Source organism: Micromys minutus (genome assembly GCF_963924665.1).
Source record: "Micromys minutus genome assembly, chromosome: 7".
NCBI classification, from domain to species: Eukaryota; Metazoa; Chordata; class Mammalia; order Rodentia; family Muridae; genus Micromys; species Micromys minutus.
Genome location: NC_137976.1, coordinates 73,102,438 through 73,114,455, shown reverse-complemented (window position 1 = coordinate 73,114,455; position 12,018 = coordinate 73,102,438). Strand labels below are relative to the sequence as shown.

Sequence of the window (12,018 nt, the reverse complement as noted above, 5' to 3'; positions counted from 1 at the left end):
CTGAGGAGATAGTACAGGCCTTTGGCAAAAGTACTTGCCTGGCTCTAGGATTCTTTTCCACTGGACCTTGGCAATTTCATTTCCATTCTTGATTCTTCGGCTCCAAGCATCCCTTATCCCCCATTCACCACAAGATCATACTTTGGATACTAAGCCTCAACAGACCTCTGATTCTGGGGATTTCATTCACCATCGTCTCTAGTCAGAAATTGATGAGGCATCAGAAATGTACCCAGAACCTCTTCCATGTCCCTCTCTTCCAACTGTGCTTCATTTCCCACTCTGACCCTACCCCTTAGTGACAGATTGTCCCCAGCTTCCCCTTCTTACCCTGCTGAGTCCTTAGCTGGGAAATAGTGATGAATGGAGCCTATTCAAGATAGGCAACGGCTGTAGACAGTCCTGTGTTTCCAGTACTCACTCAGTTCATCTTCATCTTTTATCTTTACTTTGCCATCTCGTCAGTCCCAAGATGATTTGTGGAACAGTCATACAAACAGTAGAGACCGAGGGCATTTCGGTAGAGGGAGAGATGGATGACATGAGATTGTAAATCAAGCATTTCTTTGTTGGCCTCAGGGTAGACTTATGGTAGTGATTTCCCTACAACACTGCAGTGAGTGTCCTTAGAAGACAGTCAGCAGAAGCAAGCCCCACTGGGTAGTTCTGGAATGGGGCAGCACAGGGAGGCCTTTCAGGTAGTGGTCTTCATCTGTTACATTTGAGACATCTTTCTCATCTGTGCAACTAACAGAAGAGCATCCTCAGTCATCCTGGACATTTTAGAGAGCTTTGGAGAAGGAAGGACCATATCTCTGTTTTGGAACACTTACACAGATTTGTGTGTGTCCCTGCCCCATCAGCAGGGACGGGCTACCACAGTGTTGGCGTAGAAAGCTAAAGCTCTGACATACCAATGGTGCACACTTATGACCTTCGGCCGAGGCTTTAGGCACTACACATTGACTACCTTGTAATAAGAGGGTGCTGCCTGTGTCCTCGACTACTTGCTACCTGATCCTACCTGCCCTTGGGGTTTGGGGGTCAGGTGGTACAGAATCAACAACAGAGCCTCACACTGACTCTGGGAATAAGTAAAAAATGCCACAGCAAGCTCATCTGAACACTGCTACAAGCTCCTTTAAAACCCTCCACCGGCACCCAATTGGTCCCATGAAAGCATCTCTTCTAAACAGCAGTTCCCCATTGGCTGGCATTGTCTGCACCAGCAATCCTGGTCTCTCAGGTAGTCTTCAGTTAGGTCCTCCTGCAGGAGATGCCTTTGCAGCTCTGTGGCCCCTGGACTTGTTAGCCAACATGCTCTTTATATTAGGGTGTAAGCCCTCTACACCCTTCTTAATCTTAATGCAGGGGAAAATCACTGACAGCTCCCCTAGAGAGATGGATTCCAGAGGAAGCCAATGGGCATGAGTGGCTGTGGTTATCTCAGGCATTTTCAAAGGCCAAAGCTTGAAGGATGAAACTCAGCTGGGTAGCTGGGCTATCAAGGGGTGGCAAGGGAAAGTCTTTGCTTCTCTATGTGGGATTAAAGTACTTCTGTTTTTAATTTTAGGATGAATATCTTTCCCTTGTGGCCCGACTCATTATCCATTTCCGAGATATTCGTAAGTACTTGTTCCTGTTAGTGGGTAATTGTGGGTGCTTCGACAGTCTTGTTTTGTGGCTGTGTAGTAGGAACTCTCAAGGCAGGCTCAGCACCTGAGTTGGAACATTGCATGTTTCTCTCGCTGCTTCAGGATTCCCCACCTTCCTAGGCCTCAAATTCGGGTCTCAAAGTGATTTAAAGTGATTGCCCATTCCATATCCTTTGTTAAGATTTAGCATTTGCCTCCGGGTAGTTCTTAAGTAAGCAGTTTACCTTGTAACAGAGGTTTCATTCCCTAAAAGTTGATTTTGTTAATCCTAGGAGGCCTGGACTGTGTGTTTCTATTAAACAGGGCATTGTTAAAGTCAGTTCCCAAGTCTCTGCTCCCTCTCTTTGCTGTACTGAGGACCCCTTACCTCATGATGTCTCTAACTCCGTGAGTACTGTTGTGGTACTATTTGCTGGCAAGCAGTTCCCTGGCTTTTCAGATGTGAGTTGTCATAACCTCCTGGAGCAAGAGTCTTAGCACACTTATGTTAGGCAGAGGTACACCAGGTGCTTCTGGGTGGCCACAGACAGCTTGTGAAGGACACTAGGGCTGGTGAGCACTGAATATCTGCTGTATAAGCACTAGACAGGCTTACCTTGATGGGGCCATCCTAATTCCTACATGGTTTGGGGACAGAATGTAGGGTGTAGTTGCAGTAACAGCTTCAGTGTCAGGCCACTAAGAGTAGGGGATGACATTGTGAATTCCAAGGCACAGTGATAATTACTACACACAACCTTTAAAAAAAGATTGTTTTATTATTTATTAAATTATGTGTGTGTGTCTGTATGGGGTATGCACATGTGAGTGCCAGTGCCCATGGAGCCCAGAGGCATCAGGTTCCCTGGTACCAGATATGGGTGTTGGGAACCAAGCTCTGGTCTGCTGCTATTGGAGTGCATTCTTAGCCAGGTGTGGTGGCTTAGGTCTTTAATCCCAACACTCCAAGAGGCAAAGGCACAGCCAGAAGGATTTCTGTGAGTTGGAGGCCAGCCAGAAATACACAGAAATCCTGTCTCAAAATAGAGAAAAAGAGCAATTCATGTTCTTAAACACTGTCATAGTCAGTGTCTACTGCTCTGATAAACACATGACCAAAAGTAACTTGGGGAGGAGAGCATTATTCTGTCTTACAGTTCGAGGTAACATCATCACGGAGAACATCAGGGTCGGAACTAAAGCGAAGCCATGGATGAGTCCTGCTCACAGGCTGGCTCTAATGACTGGCTCAGCCTGCTGTCTGCTGTCTTAAAACATCCAGGACCACTAGCCCAGGGCTGGCACTGTGCACAGTGAGCTGCGCCCTTCCGCATCCATCATCAGGAAAATGTCACTGGTTTGCCCACAGGCCAGTCTAGTGGGGGCATTTTCTCAATTGAGGTTCCTTCTCCCAAAACAAAACAACTATAGCTTGTGTGTTAAGTTGACATAAAGCTAGCCGGCACAATCATTGAACTGTTTCTCCAGCCCAACTCTACACTAAGCTTTGCTTGAATGGTCAGAATGGCCAGCAAGGAAGACTCAACAAGAACTTAAAACATGTAGGGGAAGAGACTTAAGGATCTATACAACAATTATTGGGTCTCCTGGCATGGATTTCCATGCCCAGCTCTTTAGGATCGTGGCCTGAAATAGACACAGCCCTCAGGGCTCACATGGAGGGGCTAAGTAGGAAGCTCTGGACAACTAGTCGTTTGGATACTCTTTCTGGGAGACATGGTTCCCAGCCTTGAGCAACTTCAGATAGCAACATGTAGGTTCCCTCACCTAGAAAATGAGATAATGTCACAATAGAGTGAGCTGAAGGTGGAGATGCCTGAGTTCTCAGAGCTGTGCTTTCAGCCCTAGCACGGATTCCTATCACTCCTGTCTGTGACTCCGGATTTGAGTCTTGGAAGATAGAAACAGCTGAGAGTCTCCAAGCTCAGGTTGTGCTAGCCTTGGGCACAGTTCACTAAGATGGACCCCAAGTTTCTTTGCCCACTCTGCTCCCAGACTCTTTTTGTTTGCAATAGTGCTGGGAATAGGTCTCTCTTTTGTAGTTACCAGCATACCAGTAGCTCCTTGGGATTGAAGCTCTAGGTTCTGTTGACCTTGTTTCTATGTAAGGTCAGTTTAGTTTAGCAAATGACCTCTGGTCAGGTACCTGCAGAACTGACCTACTCAGGGAAAATGTATATATATGCAAAACTGTTTACATTGGGTTTTGTCTTTGTGTTTCTCTGTAGATAACAAGAAATCCCAAGCTTCTGTCAGTGGTAAGTCTTGCTTTTGAGATTATTTCCACCCTCCTGTATGGTGTGGCAGAAATGAGATTGTGTGTGCCTCGTGTGTATGGGTCAGCCACTTATTGGACAGGAGCATTCAAAAGATCTTGGTGAGGTGGCACTGGTCAGCTGTGTCCCAGTCTCGACTCCACCCTTTGGTTTCTTGCAGACTGAAGACAACCCAGTGCTTTTCCATCTTGTTTTATTTAGAAGGCTTTGCTACATTATCTCGAACCACTGTAGCATAGTGTAATAACTCATAGTAATATGTCATAGCTAACAGCTGTGGGAACTCACTTTCTCTGCTTCTCTCTTTTGAGGGAGGGTGTGTATGTGTTTTGAGACATGTTCTTTCTATGTAACCCTGACTGTCCTGGAACTCTACGTTGACCAGGCTGGCCTCAAATCAAGAGATCTGTCTCTTGTGCCTCCCAGGTACTGGGACAAGAGATGTGCACCACCATAGCCAACTGTATTCACTTTCTTTTTGTTGTTTTGGTTTCTCTGTGTACCTCTGGCTGTCCTGGAACCCACCCGGTAGTCCAGGCTGACTTTGAACTGGAGATCCACCTGCCTCTGCCTCTGCCTCCTGAGTGCTGGGATTAAAGGTGTGCACCACCATTACCCAGCATTTTCACTTTCTTAAGTTACAAAATTGTTTGTGAGTTCAGAAATCTTTCTGTTTTAATCTTGAGGTTTATCATATAAGGGAAATTGTGTCCATTGAATTGAACCCTGGGTTTTGCCTTCTGAGCTGCCATCATGGGGTTTGCCAGTCCACTCTCACCAACTGATCTTCAGCCTGTCAGGGTGTGTGAGGTTCTGGGAGAGAGTGCTTGCCTGTCTGTCATGTGCAGGGTACTGAGCTCTGTCTGCAGAACCACCACCACCACCAAAAGAAAAAAGTAAAGAACAAAAAGTATTCACTAGCATCAAAGATTGTGTATCTCTGTGGCCTCTCCTAGGCCTGGAGCTATAAGTACCTAAGCCTAAATAGCTCCCCAGCCCAGGACTGGTCAAATTCATGTGGCCTGAAAAATGCTTTGCCTCTGTTTTGTTGAAACATAGGCTCACCTTGCACGACCCAATTCTATGGCCAGATGACCAGCCAGGCGAGATACCTGTCTATAAGTAATTGCTGTGAGTTCAGACTACTGTGATGATGGCATCTGGCTCCTTGTCCTTGGCTGTGGCATTGCTCACTGAACTGACTGTTGTCTTGAGGCCTTAGCACTCTGTGGAGCCTTCCCATACTCCTTTACCTGCTCTGATACTCTGCTCCTGGCCTCAGATCTGTGTTGGAGTAGTATGTAGGCTTAGATTTTCAAAACCTACTTTAATAAGGGTTTTTAAATGCTTCAGCCATCCTTCTAGCCCACTGACTAAAAGTAGTGGGGAAAGATGGTTTATAGGACAAAGGGGATGTGACCCTGTTCATCGGTAGTTCTCCGGGGCAATGCCAATCTTTGTTGTCAGGATAACAACAGTCCAGTCCAAAATATCAAACACCAATCAGTTAGTGGCAGATCAGTCCAATCAGCAAACATCTAACACAATCAGTAGCAACCACTCAATCCATAAGAAACCACAGGCTCAGTCAAATTGGTAGGTGTCCATGGAAGCGGCCAGAAGTAGCTGGAATGTCACAAGAAGTTCTCCATTAAGTCACAACAAGCAAAGATCAGTGAAGACCAGCAAAGGTGAACCCTTGCAAGAGTGCAGTTCCTTGTCTGTTGGGTTATACCTATAAACATCATGTGTCCTCTCAAGTGTCTGCCTCAGCAAAGCATCCTCTCTTTCCCGAAAAGCATCACATGATACAACTGAGTCTCTAAAGAAACCAGAAAGTTCCACTTCAGTGCTGTTGTAGAGACTCAGCTGCAAAAATGCTGTGTGGAGCCTACTTGTGTTCTCCTTAGGGGGTATCTGCCTCGCCTTCTGCTTCTCTAACTCTAGACGCTTGCTCCTGCCTGCTGGGAAGAAGGGCCTCATACTTCGGTGTCTCTGGAAGTCTGCTGTGGGCTAACCCCATAGGAGATCTGGACAGAGAAGGAGCGCCTGGTTGCTGGTTGAGCTTGAGGGCTCAGCCCATCCTCAGTGTAGCTGTGCACATCACAGGGCTCCATTGAAATCCACATTAGGACACTGACACAGGCTGGACTGAAACATGGAGTGTGCTCTCTGGTTCTCAGCCTCATGTTCCAGCAGTTCCAAGACTTGGCCCCAGACATTTGGGAAATTTCAAGCCTCTAACCCCTACTTACTTGGGAATTTGAATGGGTCAAGCACAAAAGAGAGAGGGGTCTTCTATGTCCTGAGAGGCATTTACCTGTGAGATTACCCAGTTTGGGTTCCTTTCCTCACGATGTTGTGCCCTTGTGTTCCCACAGACCCCATGAATGCACTGCAGAGCCTTACTGGTGGACCCACCCCAGGAGCAGCTGGGATTGGCATGCCTCCTCGGGGCCCAGGACAGTCCCTGGGGGGGATGGGTGGCCTTGGCGCTATGGGACAACCACTGCCCCTCTCTGGGCAGCCACCCCCTGGAACCTCTGGAATGGCCCCTCATGGCATGGCTGTGGTGTCTACGGCAACTCCACCGAGTAAGTACTGCACTCCCTGGCAGGTGACACTGCATGCGTTCTTGTGCTCTCAGTGCTCATGGGAAAGTGTCGAGGAGCCCAGGTAGCTCTGTCATATGCACGGGGGTGCTCCAGGCCCTCTCCAAGCCTTCTCTAAGTTTAGCGGAGTAGTAGTGACCTGCCTACTAGCTGAGGCGGTGCTGCTGAGGACAGACTTGGTCATTTGGAAACTTATGGGGACTTTTGGGAGTGAGGGATGGGGTTGTTTTGTTTTTGTTTTTTTAGAGACAGAGTTTCTCTGTAGTGCTGGCTGTCCTGAAACCAGGCTGGTCTCAGACTCAGGTTTGCCTCTGCCTCCTGAGTGCTGGATTAAAGGCATGTGCCACCATCAGTAGCAGCAAGGTGTGTTTTATCAGTAAAACAGGATAAAACAGGAACTGTTTATTAAGGTCTGTGGACACAAATAAGTGATGTGTTTGCACTCTGTGCCCCGTGGTGTGCCTTCAGGTTGTGGTGTCTGTGGCTGTTTTTATCCCATGGTCAGTCTTGACTGAATTGAAGTCGTTCATTCCTCTTTTAGGCTCCTCTTTTTGAAGGAGGTGCTTTGCCTTCCTCACATGTAGCCAAACTTTTGACTACTTTGTTGGTTCTTTGTTCTCCCACCCTTCCCTACCCCTCTTTTTTAGAAGAGAAAGAAGGATAGAGGTGAGAGACAGGAGAAAGAGATCCCAGAATAAAGTCAGGGGTAGGAAAGGGGCCTGAGTTCCTTGGGGTAAGTTTGATCTTCATCATCAGGATATCTAATTTCTCCTCATTGTTCAGATGACTTGATAAATAGCAGCCAACAGTATCTAACCAGCAGCCACCCACCCACCTATGAAGCTCTAGCATTTATGGATCCTCTGAAATTTCCCTGGATTCCAAACATCATATGCTTGAAAAAACTGTCTGCAGTGGCAGAAGCTGCTAGAGCACAAGGCAGACCATAGTCAGCTGCTGGGGACAGTCTGAAGTAGCCCCACACCTCATACCTGAGATTAAAATGAAAACATATTCCCTTTTTAAAAAAAGAAACCAAAATCCTCATTATACTTAAATCTCTCTGTATTACCCGCTCTAATTTCTAGATGGAGTTGTCCTGGCTGGGACTTAGGTTTTAGTCAGCTACATTGGAGAATTTGTTTGTTTGTTTGTGGGGAAAGTTTCACTATATAGCCTTGGCTGGCCTGGAACTTGCCATGTAAAATCAGGTTGGCCTTAAACTTGCTCAGTGCTGCTGCCTCTGTCTCCAGAGGGCTGCTGAGATTATAAGCTTGTGCTGTTATATTCCTGTCTATTTTACAGTAAGAGATTGCTTTGGAGTGTTGGGGTTAGAGTACTCATGTGATTTGTCTTATAATCCACTCCTAAGGATTTGTCTTAAGTAAATTATTTTTCAGACATTAGGCAGAGAGGCTTCACTGTCCTAACAATATCCTCTCTCCAGTCTGACCTTGGCCCACACTCTGTTCTCAGCTCCAGAGTGTTCTCTCACTCTGTTCTAGTTTATTGGGCTGCTCTACTGGACTTCTGGACCCTGTAGTGCTCTGAGGCAGCTACGTTCCCTTCCTGCCCTTGACCTGTGCCTCCTACAGTCACCTGGAATAGGTGTCAGTGCCTTCTGTTCTGTCTTTCCTACACCTTCTGTAAGCACTTCCATGCATTTAGCCACGCTCATGTCTTCAACCAGAGTCATTAAAAGGTCAGAGCCTAGGTCAGAGATTGTGCCAGAAATAGAGGCTACTATTCAGCTTGGTGTTTGAAAACCCCTAAAGTCATCAGGGCCCTGAGTTCAGTCCCTAGCACTGTAAGGGGGTAATTAATTTAGAAAATAAAGTATTAGTAAGAAGAACTTACTTCTAAGACCTGAGTTTAATCCCCAGAACCTATGTTTTGGAGAGAGCTGTCTTCTGTAAGTTGTCCTCTGACCTTTACATATGTGCCATTGTATGCATGTATCCCCCAATTAAATAAGTGTAAAAAGTTTAAGTATATTACCAATTATATGTCATAAGTTGAAAATTATTCATAAAACAATAGAAATAATTTATAAATTTCAAAGCAATTAGAAAAATAGTAAGAAACAAAGCAACAAACAATCAAACAACATATAAAGTTCAGTACAGTTACCCAGATAGACCCTTGAGACTCAGAAAAGCAGAGGCTGCTAGGGTGGCTCTGCAGTTAAAAACATGCACTGCTCTTGCAGAGACACAAGTTATGTGGACTGGGTCACAATTGCCTATAATTCCAGTTCTAGTGTCTCTGGCTTGTGCAAGCACTTGCATTCATGTATAACCCTACTCCATGCACACACAATTAAAGATGAATCTTTAAAATAAAACAGAAAAGCAGAAGCACATATATAAAGGTCAAAGGGCAACTTAAAAAAGACAATTCTCTCCAAAATGTAGGTTCTGGGAATTAAACTCAGATCAGCAGGCTAAGAAGTAAGTTCTATTACATTTTAAGAGATGTACCTGTAGTGTAAGACCCAGAACAGTATGAAAATAGATGGTAAAGATGCATTAGACAATTACCTAAGTCCCATTGGTAATGGCTAGTTAAGTAGACAAAAATTGGTTCATTAGGAAATATGTTTTAGTTTCCTTAGGTGTTTGAGTGTTTTGCCTGGATGTATATTTGTATACCATATATGTATCCCCTCCTGCCTATGAAAAACAGAAGATGGCATCACATCTCCTTCAGCTGGAGTTATTGACAGTTGTAAGCTGCCACAACTGAACTGTGTCCTTTACAGAATTAATATATGTTCTTAACTACTGAGCCATATATTAAAAAGATTTGAATAATGTAATGAATAACTTAGTTAAAGTACAGGATAGAATAAATGCTTATGAATACAACCATGAAATAAGCCTCAGTAAATTCAGAGTATTGTCCATATGTTTTCTGAGTATCAGAGTTGGAAGTCTGGAATACAATAAGATAAATTTAAGTTTTCAAACCTACCAAAAGTGGAGCTAAAAGAAATTGTGGGAGCAGCATTGGTGATAGAGAGGCAGAGTCATTCACGTATTTCACACGAGAAATAAAAAACATAAAGTAGTTCTTTGAAAACGAAGCAAGTGGGATCTGGAGGGATGGCTCAGTGGTTAAGAGCACCTGTTGCTCTTGCAGAGAACCTGGGTATAGTTCCCAACACCCATATGGTGGTTTATAACTATCTCAAACTCAAGGTCCAAGGGATCTGATGCCCTCTTCTGCCTATGGGCACTGGGCACTTGAGGTTTACAGATATACATGCAAGGAAAACATCCATACACAAAAAATAAAAAATTAATAAACCATTAAAAGAAGACGTGCAGGGACTAGAAATTTGGCTCAGCAGTTAAAGGTGCTTTCAATTCTTCCATAGGACCTGAGTTTAGTTGCTAGGCAGCCACATTGGGTGGTCATAATTACTTACAACTCTAAATTCAGAAAATCTAGTGCTCTTTTCTGGCATCGGTGGGCATCTGTGCATATATGGTATACACAAATACAGATAACACAGACTCACACATACATAAACAAGAAGTCTGTAGCTCAGCTGCTACACTTTCGGGGGCATTTATCACAGAAGAATGAACTATTAAAACTCAGTACAAACCTTCATAGTTTTATTTATAATAGCCTACACCTGCTGTCTCCTCCTGTCTTGCACCATGTAAATAGTCATGCTAGGAGGTATACTGAGATAAACCATTTGGCAACTAGAAGGAAGGAGCTACTGATACCACTGCCCCTGCACCTGGGTTACCAGAAAGGCATGTGGATGGGTAGATGCCAATCACCAAGAGTTCATACTATCCTCTCTTAAAAATTACATTTTTGTTTGGTAGTTGTGGTTGCACAACTTTATTCTCAGTACTTGAGATGCAAAGGCAGGTGGATCTCCATGAGTGTGAGGCCAGCTTGGTCTACAGATCAAGTTCTAGGGTAGCCAGGGCTATACAGTGGAACCCTGTCTCAAAAAAATTTTTTACACACACACACAATTTGGTATATGTGTCAGCCAAGGTGTTAGATGAGTGAGCCCTCCTCTTTGGGTTGCCCACAGGGAAAGGTAGATTCTAGCTTAGGAGGAAGATTTCTTAAATGGACTTTTGATTCTATAGCACATTTTAAAAATTATTTATTTATTTGGTGGGGAGAGTAAACATGCCACAGGATGTGTGAGGAAGTCAGAATAGAACTTCTGGGAGTTGATACTCCTGAGATCTTAGGTGAGGTGCTCAGGGGAGGTCAAGGGATACTGTGTTGGAACTATTGAGTGTCTTACAATGATGGTGACTGAACTCATCCAGATCTGGTTGTGTGTGATCTTGTAATTTTAAACAGTGTTACTACTGAGCTAAGTATACAGGGATTTCTGTTATTAGCTTTATTGAAATACAGTTTTTATTAACATAGTTCACTCATTCAAAACTCACATACATATGAGTGGCTTTTTGTATGTTCTCAAGTTTACAGCTTTCATCCGAATCCATTCTAGAACATTGTCATCATAGCTCTAGCATGGAAGTGACCCAAATGTTTATCAACTGATGAATGAATAGACCAAAGATGGGCATGCAATAGAATGTTGTTTAGCAATTAAAATAATGCCAATGAAGCTGAAACCCTTCCACAATCTGAGTGTACTTTGTAGGTGCTGTCCAAGCAAAAGGAGTGCACAGGTGCTCTCTGATGCCATTGTGTGCAATGCTCAGATAGCCAGATCCTTAGATAACAGTATGTTACTGCTTTCCAGGGTCTGGATACCTTTGATCTATTCAAAAGACTCACTTGGCCTTTTCTATTTGATTGTTAGAGAGTATCATGCTGGTAAATTTCATGATCAATACAAATGCTACTTTCTACTTGACCGTCTCCCACTAGTACTGTGTTTAGCCACCAGAGATAGCCTTCCTTGTCAGTAAGCAGTGGCTGTTGCTGCCTCCCTTGTCATGTCACTCTGGGACACCTGCAGGGTGGCACAGCCTAAGTCTGGATGCCTTCTCCAGCTCAGCTGCAGCTCCAGCAAGTGGCATTGCAGCAACAGCAACAGCAGCAGCAACAACAGCAGTTCCAGCAACAGCAGGCAGCATTGCAGCAACAGCAACAACAGCAGCAACAGCAACAGCAGCAACAACAGTTCCAGGCACAACAGAATGCCATGCAGCAACAGTTCCAAGCGGTAGTGCAGCAGCAGCAGCAGCAGCAGCTCCAGCAGCAGCAGCAGCACCTGATTAAGTTGCATCACCAAAGCCAGCAACAACAGGTACCAAGTTCTCTTGTCACTATGCTGGGCCTTAGTCCTGTAGTCCTTGAACCTGGGAACAAGTGTCCACCAAGCTGTTAGGTGCAAGGCTAAGCTAGCCTCCTCCTAAGGCTGCCCGAAGGTGGAAAAGTTGATCCTAGCTTAGCAGGAAGGGCTCTCAGGTGGGCTCTTGATTCTGTAGCACAGACCCTCTATGTATATATGTATGT

General features: G+C 44.8%; 1 protein-coding gene across 7 annotated transcripts in view; it reads left to right on the top strand.

Annotated features, from left to right (window-relative positions):
* The window catches only part of MED15 (mediator complex subunit 15), a 67,802-nt gene that overhangs the window by 34,577 nt on the left and 21,207 nt on the right, over positions 1-12,018 (top strand). For all 7 annotated transcript variants that reach the window (XM_080919574.1, XM_080919573.1, XM_080919572.1 and 4 more), the window contains 4 exons: positions 1,574-1,625; positions 3,884-3,913; positions 6,313-6,525; positions 11,553-11,809. In XM_080919574.1, coding sequence (XP_080775700.1) covers positions 1,574-1,625; positions 3,884-3,913; positions 6,313-6,525; positions 11,553-11,809 — 552 coding nt within the window. The remainder of the gene's footprint in view (positions 1-1,573; positions 1,626-3,883; positions 3,914-6,312; positions 6,526-11,552; positions 11,810-12,018) is intronic.